Source organism: Boleophthalmus pectinirostris, unplaced genomic scaffold (genome assembly GCF_026225935.1).
Source record: "Boleophthalmus pectinirostris isolate CB_2022bp ecotype Guang Dong unplaced genomic scaffold, ASM2622593v1 HiC_scaffold_8, whole genome shotgun sequence".
NCBI lineage: Eukaryota > Metazoa > Chordata > Actinopteri > Gobiiformes > Gobiidae > Boleophthalmus > Boleophthalmus pectinirostris.
This window is the reverse complement of record NW_026571515.1, coordinates 8,436,857-8,453,969: the sequence shown is the minus strand read 5'-3', so window position 1 is coordinate 8,453,969 and position 17,113 is coordinate 8,436,857. Positions and strand designations below refer to the sequence as shown.

The 17,113-nt window shown below is 39.3% G+C and overlaps 1 protein-coding gene across 3 annotated transcripts in view; it reads right to left on the bottom strand.

Annotated features, from left to right (window-relative positions):
- Positions 1-4,370: 4,370 nt before the first annotated feature.
- The window catches only part of soga1 (suppressor of glucose, autophagy associated 1), a 257,223-nt gene continuing 244,480 nt past the window's right edge, over positions 4,371-17,113 (bottom strand). For all 3 annotated transcript variants that reach the window (XM_055166396.1, XM_055166397.1, XM_055166398.1), the window contains exons 16-24: positions 14,939-15,082; positions 14,512-14,625; positions 13,355-13,419; positions 13,076-13,199; positions 12,192-12,710; positions 10,284-10,545; positions 9,253-9,462; positions 7,068-7,411; positions 4,371-5,053 (exon numbers count right to left, since the gene is read on the bottom strand). In XM_055166396.1, the coding sequence (XP_055022371.1) occupies positions 4,907-5,053; positions 7,068-7,411; positions 9,253-9,462; positions 10,284-10,545; positions 12,192-12,710; positions 13,076-13,199; positions 13,355-13,419; positions 14,512-14,625; positions 14,939-15,082 (1,929 nt within the window). In that variant the 3' untranslated portion in view covers positions 4,371-4,906. The remainder of the gene's footprint in view (positions 5,054-7,067; positions 7,412-9,252; positions 9,463-10,283; positions 10,546-12,191; positions 12,711-13,075; positions 13,200-13,354; positions 13,420-14,511; positions 14,626-14,938; positions 15,083-17,113) is intronic.

The window sequence follows — 17,113 nt, the reverse complement described above, 5'->3', positions numbered from 1 at the left end:
AGGGACTAACAGCCTTGCAGTCACGTGATTTTAGCAGTGGTGGAACGTAACAAAGTACAAAAGTAAAAGTACAAGACTTAAGTACATCTTTTAGGTATCTGTACAATTCACAGTGGATACTTTTTAGTTTTAGTTCACTACATTTGATAACAGATTTCTGTACTTTCTTCTCTACTACATTTTAGATCTGGACTGAAAAGTTAAAAGTGCTTTTCTTTATGGTTGGGACCTGCTGGAAAAGCTTGAAACTTATTTTTTGCACATTTAATTTGAGTTAACTTCCAACTTTGAGCAAATCCAATACACAAAAACAGCAAGAAAAATTAAGAAATCGATTGAATGTCTTAAAATCAGCCAGATTCTTTATCAAAATCACCACATTTGATGCTTTAATGGTTCCGAAGAAGCTCTGCAAAATACGAAAAGAACATTTTTAATCAGTAGTTTTACAGTAGATATTCATGTGATGCTTTTGCCCCTGTATCTGTACTTTTACTGAAGTAATAAAAGCGAGTACTTCATCCACCACTGCGTTTTAGTAAATTAGAAAGTAAATTGTAAAAGGCACTAACTCATTTTATTGAAATGGACTAGGAGAGTATAAAACATGATTACAGGTGAAAGAGGTAGTGCAGGACTGGGCAAATTCAAATGTTTTTTTTCCTTTACTCTCACAATATTTTTGCTTTTTTTTTTGTGTTAATTCTTATGATACAAAATTGAGTCTAGACTGGATTGTAACCAAGCATCAGATCGTATATTGTGGACTGTATATACTGTGCTTTTTGCGTACTGGTAGTGGTAACTTTGAAAGGGTTGTGCACTTTTGACACGTTTTTGTGAGAATGTTAAAAAGTGGACATGTACGTCGATGGTTCACAAAAGCTCCCTGTTGGAATAATAGAACAAATAGCACCACCAAAAATGATACAACGCGAGTAATGAGCAGAAAAGTTGAAAATAAGCCTTTCTTTCTTGTTATAAAAGGTGTTCTGTGTAGAGATGTCTATGGTACAGAATCATGTTTAAGCTACATACAGCAGAATGTCTATAAATATACTTAAATCCTAATGCTATTTAATTTACACAAGGCCTGTCCGGTTTGTAGATGAAATCCAGTTTTGGTGCGAGCTGAAAAAACTTTGAAATGACAGGCACTTTCAAATATCGAGAAAGGAACAAAACATTTACATAAAAAAATAAAAAATCAAATCAAATAAAAATGTGATCTGTTAAATGAATAATATTTCGCTTGTGTGCAAACGTCGGTACAAGTACAAATTTTCACACTCGAGTGAAAAGTTGGCCCTTTAGAAACAAGTATAAAATGAAATCAGATTTTACACTAGAAAATAATTTTAAAGGTAGTTTGTATTCGGAAAGCTACATTCAGTTAATTGTTCGTAAATTAACCGGACAAACAAACAAAAAAAAGTAAAATTCAATGTTAAAAAAGAGAAAAAAAAAACATAAATAAATAAAATAAAAATTAAATATTCCTGGGAATGTAAAAAAAAAACAACTAAAAAACTAAAAACTCATGAGTACATTTAGCTATGCATTGGACCCACCACTTTGAGCAAGGAGATGTTTTATTTTTTATTATTGAAAAATGTTTGAAGAGTTAAAAATGCCCGGTAAATTCAATTAAAATTAGCAAATTCCGATAACAACATTTCCACGATACCAATGCAAACCCAGGCTGCACCTCATGAGCCTCAATCTTGTACATAGCATGATCGTTCAAGTAAACACCTTTTTGCACCAGAAACAATTAAAATCAACAACAACAACAAAAAAAAAAAAACGTATAAAATGTTCCAAATCAGACCATGGAGAATTCCGGTTTGTGAAAAAGTAGGTCCATTTTGTTTTGACGTGATTAAAAAAAGCTAAAAAGAGTCCGTAGAATACATATAGCGATGCATGCTCTTCAGAATAATAATTAGAAGCCATACGCTTTGTGCTAATTTCATTTAACCGTCCCATAAAAGTTTGTGGGGAAAGTCTCGTCCTGCTTATTCCAGATGGTTGAAACTCCAAAATGGCTGCCAGTCCAACGATGCTAAAAACGATGTAGATAGTCTTTGAGTGTAGTCGTCAATGTTGACATCTTTGTAGTTTATGAGGTCGTGGTGCTGGTAATAATAATACAGACTCAGATGTACAACCCGGTCTCGTCTGATTTATCCGCAAATTGGTCAATACTTGAAAAAAAATTTAAAGGGACAGACCGGAATTTTGGACATAGAGCCTCATTTACTAGTGAGCCAGAGTGTTGGAGACGTGTGGAGTAGAGGTGAGATCGAGCCTAAAAAATCCAGCCCGACCCGACCCGGCCCGCGGGTATTAAAACCCGACCCGGCCCGAGCCCGACCAATTAACTTGATTTGCAGGCCCGAGCCCGAAGCAAACCCGAAATGTCATATTTTATTTGTGAGGACTCGGGAGGAGGAGCAGTGCTCAGCGTCGAGGTGCCAGTCTTTTTGCTCTCGTATGAAAGCAAAGCGCCACATTGACGACATTCAGCGAAGCCAACGCAAGTTTCTGTAGCATTTTCAACAATCAATTTGAAGCTTTTCCACACCTCACTCTTACCGGTGCGTGTTTGTCTTTTCAGTTCTCCTGCCTTTAGTTTAACTTCTTGCTCCTCCATATTGGGGATACCAGGTCAAAATAGATGCAGACTTGCGGAGGGGAAGATTATTAAATGAAGAGGGGGCGTTCACGTGCGCAGAGCTCTGGCTCTGCGGATCCTGTTTAGTAGTTAAATAGCAATTACATTACATTACTTCTCTGTTTTATCCATATTATTTATTTTATAACAAGTATTCCTTAGTTTAGTATCCACACATCGTTTTAGCATACATTTTATAAACATATATTTATTTGAAGCCCGAGCCCGACCCGACCCGAATCCAGTCCTTGTATTTGCGTAAGTCAATGGTCGTAGTTCTCCTGCCACTAAAAACAGTCTTACCCACTCCACAAAACACCCGAAGCAAATCTATTATTACACCGGACTGTCGATGTGAATGTCTGTGTTGATGGAATAATGTCTGAAATAAAACTAACCTTGCATCGCGTGAATCGTCGCATGTTGAGGGACTATTTTCTCAACAGCAGCGGAATTTTACTTTGCTGGTAAGGTAGGTGCTACGTGATATCAGTCCGCCGCTTCTAAGCTTTCTATTAGAGCCCGGACGCAAAACAGTGCGGCGCGGGACACATTTTGAAAGCTCAATGCGGGAGCGGGCGGGTGGGATGATAAACGACTATATAAACTAAATATGAGTGTAAAGTAAAATATACAAATGATTAATGTTTGCCTATCATGCGTAATTTGTGCTGGATATTTTATTTGGCATTATATGGTGTAAGAAAGCCTTCATATTTGTGTGCATAGGATAGATATTCATGCATATTTGGAAATCTGTGCATATTTGGCTGTAGTTGAGCATAAAATAAATATTTGTAAACTCTCGAACAAGTTCAGTCGTATATAAAATGTGTTGTGTGTATTTTATCCATCAGAACACGAATTGGAAATTTATGACATCAAGAATTACCATCACGAAATGAAAATACGATTATGCTTTCTTCAGTACGAATACAAACATCCTGGTCTGTATGTGGTACAAAAGTCCGGCAACTCAATTGATGTTTTTTCTGCTCAATAAATAATGCCTGTGAAGCGATGACGTATTTCTGACAGTCGAGTCGCGTCTGTGAATTCGTAATCGTACTGAAGAAAGCGAAAATTTTCATATCGTGATTGTAAATTCTTGATGTCGTAACTTTTCAGTTCATATTCTGTTGGATAAAATACACACAACACATTTTATATACGACTGGACTCATTCGAGAGTTTACAAATATTTATTTTATGCTCAATTACAGACAAATATGCACGGTTTCTATCCTATGCACATGAATATTTCTGCAAGTTTCCTTACTCCATAGCATTAATAAAAACTTTTCAAGCAGCCTAAATGTGCATATGTGGTCTAATCTCGCACGCATTTTGGACATTTGGACAAAATATTACAGATGCGGGCGGGAGCGGGACTGAAAATTACAATTCTTTGCGGCGCAGACCTCTACTTTCTGTCACGAAGTACAACTCGCTGCTGCTCAGACATAAATCCTTCAGATGCAAGGTTGGTTTTACTTCTAAAATTATTTCATCAACACAGACATTTACATGGGTGTAATAATAGATTTGCTTCGGGTGTTTTGTGGAGTGGGTAAGACTGTTTTTAGTGGCAGGATAAACTATGACCATTGACATGCACTAGTCTAGCACCAGTGACCTCTGCAAATACAAGGACTGAATGAAATATTTTTAAAAAGTGTCTCCACACGTCTCCAACACTCTGGCTCAGTAGGAAATGAAGCCCTATGTCCAAAAGTCCGGACTGTCCTTTTAAAACGCCAATAAACTGAGTTACTTGCCACACAAACCATAATATTGTTAAAATGAATTGTACGTAATACTATAAACGTGACCAAAACGTGTCCTCAGATACGAGGTAAACAGGTAGCTTTTACTGATCACAATTGTAACACAGGTTTATTCTTAAATTATAAAAAATCTCGGACATGGTGGCGAAGTTATAATTTGGTGTTTTAGTTCTCAAGACGATCATCCAATCAGAAAGCAGAGTGAGCCTCACATGATTCACAAATATTCAAAGCTTCACCTAAGCGGAAAAGTCAAAAAGGTTTTTTCCAAAGACTGCGTTGCCAGATATGAAGTTGCCTGTCCCGTTATCAGTGTGTGGCAGTGAGTTTGTGAGTGGGCTTTCTCTAACACTGGCAGTGCGTTTGTGTAGCCTAGTCTGAGGTTGTGTAGCGGTGGCAGTGGTGTATTGCTCGGGTGCACAATGGTAAGAGCTGGCAGAAGTCACTCGGTACTGGTCTCCGCTTTCTCCTCTGCGCACGTGCCGGACGGGGAGGGGGCGGGCTCCGGGGGGCGGTGCTTGCACTGACCCAGAGAATGGCGCCCGCTGGGTCTCGACGGTCTGGAGAAGCCGCAGTCGCACGGTGCATCCTGGGAAAAAATGGAAAGACACGTTGTACTTTGCTGCTTATGTCATCAATACTACCTGGGGTCTGATGTTAACTGTGGGCATGCTCTGTCTGACGCTTTGTTAGACTTGTATTGAGTTTTGTTTTAATCTGGCCAGAAAGAACAGAGTTATTTAGAACAGATGAGTTCATTTGTGCTGTTAAAACTATTTCCTCTCACACAACATTTGCCACGTTTACATGAGAGCTTTAATTCTGAATAAAAAAAATAATTTAATTGTGAATAACAGTTAATTCTGCTTTAAAAAGACCATGTAAACAATTCCTAATGAAAATGATTATTCTGAATTAAACTTAATTCCGAAGTAAGAGGGTGGCCAAATGAATTTATTCCTCGATCATGTACCTTATTTTCCGCACTATTAGGTGCTCTGGATTATAAGACGCACTGTCATTAAATGGTCTATTTTCGAACTTTTTTCACAAATAAACCGCACTGGACTTTAAACGAAACACAACAGTTGGATGGATCAGTGGTTTTGTTTGTTTGTTCGTTCACGGTGACTCTGGGCTTTGTTCAGTTGTGTGGCGTGTAGGGAGGGTGCTGTCTGGGACCAACGGATTGTCGGCGCGTTCGCAGTGACTCAGTTGTTCAGTCGTGTCTAGAAGTGGCACATTGGACTCGATTTTTCGGTTCGTTCCTCCGTTCCGTTCCTTGTCCGCGTGGCGTGATGAGTGTGCCTGCGAGTGTGTTTTGCTGTGCGGTCGCTGTCTGCTCCGTGTGTGTTTGCGTGCGCTGCGGGTGGTGCGGCTTTGTAGTTTACTGAAGTCGTGCTGGGACACCTGAGTGGATTCGTGTATGGGGCGCTCTGGATTGCGGCACGCAGTCGTTTGTTGATGGGTTGGAGGCTTAAGAGCCTAATAGCCCGGAAAATACAGTAAACCTTTATTCTTCTTAAAAATAATTCGTTGTTCAGTGCATGCTTGTTGATGTTCCAGCTCCACCAGTCCCCACTTCGGACTTTCATCCACTGTTCTTTGGATTTGCGAGCGGGATGCGGGAGTGGGCTGAGGTAGAGCAGCCGTTGACTCAGTTTGTCTTCTTTCTCCCTTCGCCAACGCTCTTCCCTTCTTCTCCTTGGCTGACAGACGTAAAGCGTAATGAGAGAAATCTCCAGCTGCTGTTTAGTTATCATCGGAACTATTGCGAATTGTATCATGTCTGTGTCCGTGGTGTAACCGAGATAACAAAAAAGCCGGTAGCAGCTGAAGTGTGTGTTTTCTTCCGGTCGACGTAAATATGTTTGTGTCCCTGTCCAATCAAAACCCTTCTCCACCCCCAGACATTAAGCGGAATTAAATAAAGGCAATTTAACATGTTTTCCATGTAAACCTCATTTCAAGCAATTTATTCCGAACTATTTAATTCAGAACAGTTCGTTCGGAATTAAAAAACATCATGTAAACGTGGCCATTATAAGATAGCTGGCATTAACCAACAGTTTTTCACTTAGTCTCTCTCAGGTTTTTGTTGAAAATCAAGTATAGGCCTCTGCAAGATATTTAAAGGTGCATCGTGCAACTTTTCTGGTGGAGGGTCCGTCAGGTGCTTGTTTCTATGAATATGTCCCTGCTCTGCCTGGAATGTTCCACAATGTGAGATTAAACAACTCTGACTTATATTTATCCAATTACAGGTGGTTTTATTGCTCAAAAATACCTAGAAAAACAGGCATTCTGACTGTGAGCGGGGTCGCCTCTCCACAGACCTGACCTGTAACTTGGTCTGATTTGGTGTTCATGATGATAAAAAGACCATAATGTAACGTTTCACAGTATAGTATTAAACTTTTTTATTGTCTTTTTATCTTTTTCAGACAAATCAATAACATTTCCATGGAGAAAAGCATTTGACGGACCCTCCACCAGAAAAGTTACACAGTGTACCTTTAATACCAATATACAAAAAGTGGAAATATTGGCGTGATATTTTGACCAGCCTATTATCGGTCTATCTTTAATAGTTTCGTTCTCACCTCTGCCCCAGCTGTGCCTCCTCCCATGATGCAGCCCATCTCCTCTCCGGCCGTCTGCCTCATGAACCTCTTGTTGACGATGCGCGTGACCGGGTCTGGGGCTGCGCCGAGTCCCGCCAGCGTCCCCAGCCCCGCCGCGCCCGTCCCCACCGAGAAACACTCCGGCTTGGGTTCATCCACGCCTCCCAGGGCCTCCCGCTGGCACCTCTCCACGGACACGGACACGGACACGGACACGCCTGCCTGGGTCCGGCCGCCGCACACGTCCCTGTACATGTCCTGGAGCCCTCCGTAGCGCTCACCAGAGGGTTTCCCCGCGGCGGGAGGCTGACGAGCGGGACTCACTGTTGGATCAGAAAACAAATATGTTGAAAATTGCTTTAGGATATTGGACAGGTACAGAGAATCTAAAAAGAGATGTTGGGCACACAATGGTAATGTGAAAAAAGAGGCCAGGAGTGCTCACTGGATCTGAAGTTAACTAAGCGGGTGCTGTTCAGGATTGTGCGCAAAATAGTGATTAATGAAGGGAAAGATATAAAAGGCACGTCTGGTCTTAGCTATAAAGGTTTATTACCAAAACACCAAAGCATTTCAACGCAAGGTCTCTCTAGAAATTATTAAAATAGTGAATTTGTAATGATTATTCAGATTAAGGTGCAATGTGTAACTTTTCCATTGGAGGGTTCATCAAATACTTTTCTCTGTGGAGATGTTATTGCCTTGTCTGGAATGTTTCAGTCAGGGTTCCCATCTTTTTCACTGACAAAATTTCAAAACTTTTCCAAGACTTTTTCCGTGACCTAAAGTGAATTTTCCAGGACTTTACGGCACCTACGTGTGTAGAATTGATCAGACTTTCAGGGCTGAATATGAAATGTTAACTCTTTCCACTCACCTTATGGTTTGCTTTTATAGTTTTTTTAAAATTCAAAATACTGTCAGTGCATTTATTGTCGTCTCTTTTAAACAAAAGTTGCATATGTTCAGAAATAATCATAATAGTCTAATTATAACTGAACAGAACACTGTGGTTGCGTGAAAGGGATACTAAAATTCCACGAATTTTCCAAAACTTTTCATTGTTTAAAATTATTCAGGGTGTCCACAGGGTGACTTCCCCAAATTTAAGCTTTTTAAGAGCTTTTTAAGACCACTTAAATCAAAATTAAGACCAACATCGCACCCATTATGTGGGTGAAAAACAACAAATCCAGTTCTAATAATGACCAAGCAACTACAGTACTGTATCCAGAATCCAAGAGCCACTGGGGATTAAACATGAACTTCCCCAAGATACAACATCTTCCTTCGTTCTACTGATCATTTCCTCATTTCCTCCAAATTAGATGTTCATTCACGTTACATGATTTCACGCTGTTTTTTTGTTTCTCCCTCCATTTAACGTTGCACTGCAGCCCGGGTCAGTAATAAAAAAATAGGCTACAGAAATTTAAGACCTTTGTGAAAAAAATAAGACTTGGACAACAGACTTTTTAAGACCTTAATTTAGGATAATGAAATTTAAGACCTTTTAAGGACTTTTAAGACACAGCGCCTGCTGTTTAAAATTTACAAAATGTCATGACTTTTCCAGGGGTGTAAAATGACATTTTCAATTTCCATGACTTTTCCAGGATTTCTATGAACGTGGGAACCCTGCACAGTACGGTGTTAAACCTTTCTATCTTCACGTTGATCCAACCAGACCAAGTTACGAGTCAGATCTGTGGAAAGGCGACTCACAGTCAGAATGGCTGTTTTTTGAGGTATTTTTGAGCAATAAATCTACCTGTAATTGAATAAATGTAAGGCAGGACTGTTTACACCTTTCAGTAACAGATAATACTCCCTACAACCTTACAACAATTCCAAGTCTTTCTATGACCTCTTGTGTATAGGTAACATTTTATATTTTATTACTTATTTTATTACTTTATTTTGACTTGTATATACATTTATATAATTATGTCTTATCTGACACCAGCACTGGCACATTCCACACAGATGAACGGCAGATCTAGAGAAACAAGTAGGTGACACACTCCCAACCAAAAAGTTATATAGTGCACCTTTAATTGTGACAGCCTACTTACAATACAATACATAATATAGATATAACATCGTATGAAACAATTTTTGTGAGTTGTTTTTGTTCACACTTTTATATTCTAGCCTGGTGTACCTGGCTCTCCCCTCCACAGACTCTCTGTGCTCCCTGTGTGCTCCACCACGCTGAAGAGGCTGGAGAGGCCGTCCGTCAGCCCGCTCAGGACAGGACTATCGCGGGTGGTGGTGGAACGGGCCCAGGCTGAACCTCCAGGTCTCTGCTGCAGACTCCACAGGCTCCTGTCCCTGGACGAGGAGGAGGAGGTTTCCAACCGTGAAGTGGAACCTATAAATCAGATGCAATGGATTAGGATTCTTCTCCATTTGCATGTTTTTTTTTTTTTGCATCTCTAAGTGGATTTCCTCAGCTTGTTTATATATCCTCTATAAAACTAAAACAAGCATGGGAGGTTAAGCTCTTGACTAGTTGAAGTTGCAGTGAGGTCATATGAGGACAGAGGCCTATAATGTATTACCTCATTTTTTTATGTAAATATATAATCTTACTTCAAATCATGACACAAACTTCATATTTGATAATATTTTGGATTTTTGTCGCGAGTAGAAGTCACAAGAAGTGTCTGAAATTGATGGTTTAAATACTGATGTGTAGTGCACTCTGGTCAGTTGGGAAATTTTGATTATCCAGTCGTAACTTCGACTCGAGTCAGACTTGAATCACTATTTTTAGGATAAAATAGACCAAGACTTGGGACTCGTCTTGGACTTGAAGGTCAATGGCTCAGGATAAATACTCATATATAAATACCATGAATTTTAAAGTAGAGTTTAGCTTAAAACTCATATAAATTGCAAAAATCTAAGCTATATTTGGTACTTTGGTTTAAAGACTTGAAATGACGTGAAGCTCAAAGCAGACGACTTGGACTTGACTTGGACTTATGGGCCAGTGACTCAAGACTCAACTTGGACTTGCCTGTCTTTGACTGGGGACTTGACTTGGACTTGAGGTCAAAGACTTGAGACTTACTTGAGACTTGCCAAACAACAGCTTGGTCCCACCTCTCTAATATCCTCTGCTAATATCCCCTTCATTAAGCTTAAAATATATATTAAAATGAAATTCTAAATCAAAAGTTCACAGACCTGAAGACACGCGGCGCTGCAGTTTGGGCGACCCGTATTTGGGTGAGCAGCAGGGTCTTTCGATGCGCCCGTGCACCTTGTCCAGGGAGGTGGAGATGTGTCTGGAGCGAGCTGAGGCTAAGGGGTTGGCTGTGGAGGAGGTGGGCCGGGGAGACCAGACCTTGGACTGGAGCCCCCTGCTGGTGGACGGGGTGTCAGTCTGCAGAGCCACACTGACGCACAGGAGAGAGGTCTGGGTGGAGCGAGACGACGTGCCGATCACCTGGAAGAAGAAAAGAGGTCATGAAAATAAGTCTGAATTCATTATATTATTTGCATGATTTTGAGTTGTACCTTGATGTTTTGTGATGTAACATGAATCATATTTTTGAATTACCGAATTTTCCGGACTATAAGTTGCATTTTTTGGGGAAATGTATTTTGTAAAATCAGAGACCAGGAACCGACATTTCATCTTGAAAGGCAAATTATAGTAATAACACCACAATAGAGAACAACAGGCTGAATAGGCGTTAATAATATATTAATGTAACATATTAACAGTTATTCAGATGATTATAGCATAAACAACAGAACATAATTTTACCAAACTCATGATTTCACTCCAAATCACTAAGCCTATTGAAGTCTTCATCCTCTGTGTCACTTCTGCATGACCTCTGGAGATAAACCATAGATCCGTGAGGTAAACAGAGCAACGCTTCCTCTTCTGTGTCGCTGTCGTCAGACTCAGCATCAGTTCAATTTTGAATTATTCTGACTTTTTTGAACCCCGACAGGATGATTTCAATTGTCACTGAAGTTCAGGCTTTTTCCATTCATCCAGTGACTTCCAGGAAAGTTACATGGCGCACCTGCCCGGTTGCTGTGAAGCTGTGTTCTCTATCCCCATTTTCCACTAGTTAATCACAAGTTTCTCGCTCACTCCAAACTTTCTTTCTGCTGCTCGATTACCGTTTCGGCTGAATATTTCACTATTTGCAGCGAGACAGCGCCTTTTTCTACAGGAGCCATGCACAGTAGAGTGCGAAATGACAGTGGTACAGGGGGAAAAGTAGTACTAGATACTGACACACAAGCCTAGAGCCTCTCGTGGTTGTCAGTCTGAAAATTTTAATACATAACTGCACTGGAGTATAGGTCGCAGGACCACCCAAACCATAAAAAAAGTGCGATTTATAATCTGAAAAATATGGTAATCATTCTTATAGTTGTCAGTGCTTTCTACTGTATTTTGTAAATATATTTGATATATTTTTATTGAAATTGTTTTAACTGCATTACTTATTTACATTACTTCTTATTCATTTTACATAAATCTCCCATTCCTTACTTTTTCTGCAGAGCACTTTAAATTGTGATTTAATTTAGGGTCCAATAAGTCACTTTTCTGAAGGAGGGTCTGCCCCCTGCACCCCCCTGATGATTACTTTAGATACAGCAGCTGGCACCACCTGGTCAAGTTACATGTCAGATCTGTGGAGAGGTGAGCCTGCTCACAGTAATTTTCTTTTTTCTAGTTAGATATTGCCTTGCAAATGTAGAGTATCTCTATATTTTTTATACAGAGGAATATCAGTCCGGTCACCACATCTTCTGTCGTGTCTCGAGCCAGAAAGCACAATCGTCCAATCAGATTTGTTTATTTTGGCAGCATGTGCGAAACAAAGGAGCTCATTTGTCACTGGTCATTTACACACAAAATCGAAATTCTTTCACCTCACATTAACAGAGTTTAGTGTTTCATTGATTCTGCAGAACTCTTTTTTTCAGTGCCCTGTGATATTTTTTACCTTTTTTCATCTTGTAAGCAGCAGCAGTTCAGGCAGTTAAAAAGTCATGAGACAAAATCGATGGGGATTTAAAGCTTTAAACTAAACCACCCTAAAGTTATGAGGGAGCTCATACCGGACTTCCTGGTTCCTTGCTGGACTTCCTCTCCAGTGAAGACGAGCGAATGGCCTGCCGCACACAATTGGTCATCTCCTTCATGTCATCGCTCAGATTGGCCGAAATCTCTCCCATCTGGAAATCCGGGAACGGAGAAGAGGAGGGCAAACTGCTCACTACACTGTTGGCAGAAGCCGGTACTGACACGGCTCTGCTCTCCAACAGCTCCCTGTGCTGCGTGGACAGGGAGCTCAGCCACTGCTCGTACGATGAAGAACCCTGCACCTCCAAACCTCCAGACCCGGTATCCGGAGCGGTCGTACCCGGAGAAGAGCACCCGTTCTGAGGTAGAAACTGCTCAGATAGTCCCTGTTGGCTCCGGAGCTGTTCCATCCTCCGGACAGTGGGGGGGCTGTAGTATATGCGGATGCCGGTGCGGTCCGGGGCAGTGTAGCTTCTCTGAGCAGAGTCCAGGTCCTGCTCCGCGCTCAGGCTGGAGCCGTCCCATGTTTTACAGGTGTCGCCCACTTCTGGAGTCTATGGAAAATATGAGAGAACAATACAGGACATTAATAAAAATGCACAATAAAAAAACAAACATTAAAATAGAGTATCTTATAGGCCACAATGTCTGGTTAAAGTAGTTTTATATTTGTAATATTTTCACACTTCCTTTTCTTGTTGAGTCAGTTGCTTGTTTTTAGTATTTCACTGTATACCTCAATCATATCACATTATATTGTGGTACAGAGCTAAAAATAAGGTACAGTGGTTGTGTCAAAACTATGTTAAATGCATCCAATTAATGAGCTGCTGTATCAGTCACTGGCCTGTGGTTCTCTGCTTCAGTTATGTTTCAATAAATCCTCAGTGACGTGCTGATTTAGACAATAATCTCTCACCTCATTGGTCAGATTGGCCCAATTCTTCCTGGTGATGTCATAAGGCTCCGGGCGAATCACAAGAGACATTTTCTCCAACTGTTCTGCCGCCCCGTTCACCTCCAGGTCCGACGTGGATTTGGTCCTTTTCATTTAAGAAAGAAATTTTAGCTAATTTAACTGGAGAAAATGACGATTCATCTTCTTTTTTTTCTTTTTTTAAGACTATTTAAGACTATTTGCGGGCAAACACACACAAAATATTGTTTACATAATTTCATTTTTTTCAGTGAATATTACCTTGGTGAAGCAGACCCGTTTTGGATCAGTCCGTCAGCAGAAGAGTCACTGCCTTGTGACTTTGGCTGTAATGAGACACAAAATATTTAATTTAATTTGATTTATTTATTACAAGTTTTTATGACCAAATAGGAATCACTCTTCAATAATAATAATAATAGAATATTTTATTTAAATTATATTACTGTGGCTTCAATTTAAGATGGGATAAAATTAAACTTCTTCTTTGTCATTAGTCAACAGAATTACTCATATCAGATGGAGGAGGTTAGTTCCTTGTACTGCACATGGTAAAAAAAAACTAAAACAAAAAAACTGTGCAATACCTGTTTTACACAAGACATCCCTGAAGAGGGCAGTGTTGTCCTGTCTAAAACACATCCAGCTCTGACATATGGTAGTTCTCATTTCTCACCCACAATTGACAGAAGAAAAGCAAATCTGTTGTATCTTTTTTCTTAATTCATTCTCAGATTATTGGCTTATAGAAAAGAAACTGACAATATTATGTTTTATATGTTATATTTAGTCCTCGCAGTGACATGTTCTTGTTTGGACCTTGTGTAATCCTTGTTTTCATCCTAATGAGCTACAAGTTAACACAAGCACCGAAACCACTAATCCTAGTAGTTCTTCTGGTTTAGTCGTGTTTTTGAGCTGATCCAGGTGTCGTTTTGACCTGGATAAGTCCTATTTTAGAATTGGTGTAGTTGAGGTTTAGATCTTTTTATATTCCCGGTTGATTCTTATTAAGAAGTGATGTTTGGTCCAGTTTAGTCTCTTTGTTTCAGACCAGCTACAGATCTGGTTTAGACTTGGTTTCGTCAGTGTTGTTTTTTCCCTCGTGTTCTTTTGGTTTTGGAGATTGGCTGGTCCTGATTTAGACCTATTGTATAAGAGCTACAGGTGAGCTCTACAAGTCAGTTCTTTATGGTCTGATTGCGGTCAAATAAATCTCAGGTTAAAGTCTAACTTGAGTTACAGAGCTTCACACAGAGCAGTTCCTTCAGTTAGTATCACACCCCCAGGGAATTTTGATTACATCAGCTGCAAAGTATCAATAAGCTCCACAACTGGGCTCATAACAGTATTCACAGTCATTACACAATCTTCTGTAACGTCACCGGTAAAGAACATCAGTGGTCCGTAGACTGTACCTTGTGGTGCGCTGTGGCCTCCCTGAGTCTCTGCTCCCACTGAGCTCTCTCTGCACTGAACCTCTCCAACAGGTCCAGCTTCTCCCGGCCCCAGTTCCTCTCTCCGATCTGGAGCTGCACCAGCAACAAAGCAAAAATATCTTAGTTGAGGTGTGAGCAAAGCACCAAAACAGGCAAAAACTGCAAAGTCACGTAAAATAGATTGAATTTTATAAATAATTACAAGTATGTTTTAGTGTATTTCTCATGGATTTCTATAATATTATCCAAATATTGTCATTGGGTAATACATTATTTATTTTATTTGTTGAAAAAAGTGAACAAAAATGAACATAAATAAATAAAATACACACAGACAGAAGACATAAGACAACTCTAACACAGTAATTCAATGAGAAAGATGCAGTTCTTTCTTCTTTTTACTCACCTGTTTAGTCAGGTCCATGACTGCAGCGTAGGACTCTGCTAACAGGTGCTGGTGCTCTTCACGTTCCTTCTTCAGCACCACCTTCAGGTCTGGGGCCTCCACAGCATCAGCAGAGCTCAGAGGTTTACCAGCTTTAGTCTCCAACTACAAGACAAACATAGACAAAATACAGTATGTACACAATTATACATGGAAGTTGATTTTGTTTTTAAGTTTTCAGTTATAGTAAAACACACAGTAAAGTAGCCAATATAAATTTTTTTATTAATTACATTTTCTGAAATAAATAACCACAAATATTTGATAGAATTAGGTCAGTTTCCTGTTAAATTAAATAGGCAGAAATGTGCTTTTTATAAATTTGTAAGGGATGTTCAGAAAATAACATTAATCAACTGTTAAATGTGCATAGAAATATAATAAAATTTAAATTATTAATGGCCTTGTACCTGATTTTCCCCATGTATTTGAGTATATTTTGCAGAACAGATCTATTTTATAAGCAGCTCTTGAGGTCAAAATAAGTTTGCATTGAACCAGAAAACATTTAATTTTAAAGCTTTGAATGAACTGGCCACCACAATACATCTCAGACCTCATCCAGATTTACACCCCCGAGCGTTCAGAGGTCCCAGGGCCAGTTCCAGCTCGTGGTGCCCAAGACGAGACTTAAAACCAGGAGAGACTGAGCCTTCTCTGTGGTCGGCCCCAAACTCTGGAACGTTCTGCCCCCCCCACTTCCGAACAGCCCAGACACCCCACAGTGGAGTGTTTTAAGTCTCGTCTTAAGACCCACTTTTAACACCGCGAGAGTTGTGTGGTCCTCTGTGTCTTTATTTATTTATTTATATATATATTTATGTATTTATTATTATTATATTATTATTATAGATTTAAACCTTTTTTATTTTGTTCTACTTTTATTTATTTAGTTTGTTGTGTGGTCCTCTGTGTCATTATTTATTTATTTATTTATATATTTATGTATTTATGTTATTATTATTATATTATTATTATTATTATTATTATTATTATATTATTTTTTATTTATTTTATTATTATTATTATTATTATTATTATATTATTATTATTATTATTATTATTATTATTATTATTATTATTATTATTATTATTATTATTATTATTATTATAGCTTTAAACCTTTTTTTTCTATTTTTATTTATTTATTTATTTATTTTTATTTATGATTTACTGTATTTTTTTATGATTTATTGTATTAATTTGTCTGCGCAGCACTTTGGAAACTGTCATGTTTATAAAATGTGCTATGGGCATAAAGTGGACTGGATTGGATAATTGTCCACAAATCAGGAAGTGCACTGTCAGCATGCTAGTTGTTAGGAAAATTGACCAAAAATTACGCACCGGAGTTGTGAAAAGCGCTCACTGGGATGAATAATAATGAATTACGATGTTTGGAATTGTACAAGGTAAGTCAGGATTAATTTTTGACCACTGCAAATCATTTTTAAAGAAGACAAAATCAGATACAGGATCATTAATAAATATAATGTGTCGGTGTGTTTGTTACCGATAAGATTTTCACGAAATGACCTCATCCGTCACACCTCGACACTGATCCCGCGCTGTGTTGTGGTCACGGCGGCGAGTGTGTTTTTCTGATACAGCCTCTAAGCCCCGCCCCCTCCTCTTTATCGCCGACCCGTTTCATTTGTGAAGTGGTTTTGATGAATGAGCCCCGCGGACCACAGCTGCCCCCACACCGAGAACAGGTGCTCCAACACGGCCGACACCCACAATATGTCAACACAGGAAACCCTCATTCATCTTTGATCGCATTTTCCACTCGGGGATTGTCACAACAAATCAGTGAAACGTTCGGTAATTTATGCATTAAATTGGGTTTACAAGGGAGCCGCGGGAACCCAAATGCATTTTTATGGGCTTATTTAGTTAGAGAATTGTTTAGATCTAACCCCGCTGTTGTAATTTAGGGTTGAGCTAAAGAAGTATATTAAATGAACGTTTGTAATTAAGAATAAATCAGCATAAGAATGATTCTCAGTAAAAGCTGTATTTGATTTGAACATATTTACCTCGTATCAGGGGACACAGATAGGTCAACTTTATGGAATTTAAAACCTAAAACTTACATACTGTTCTTTAAAATGTTGGCAGCAGTACTTGGATTTG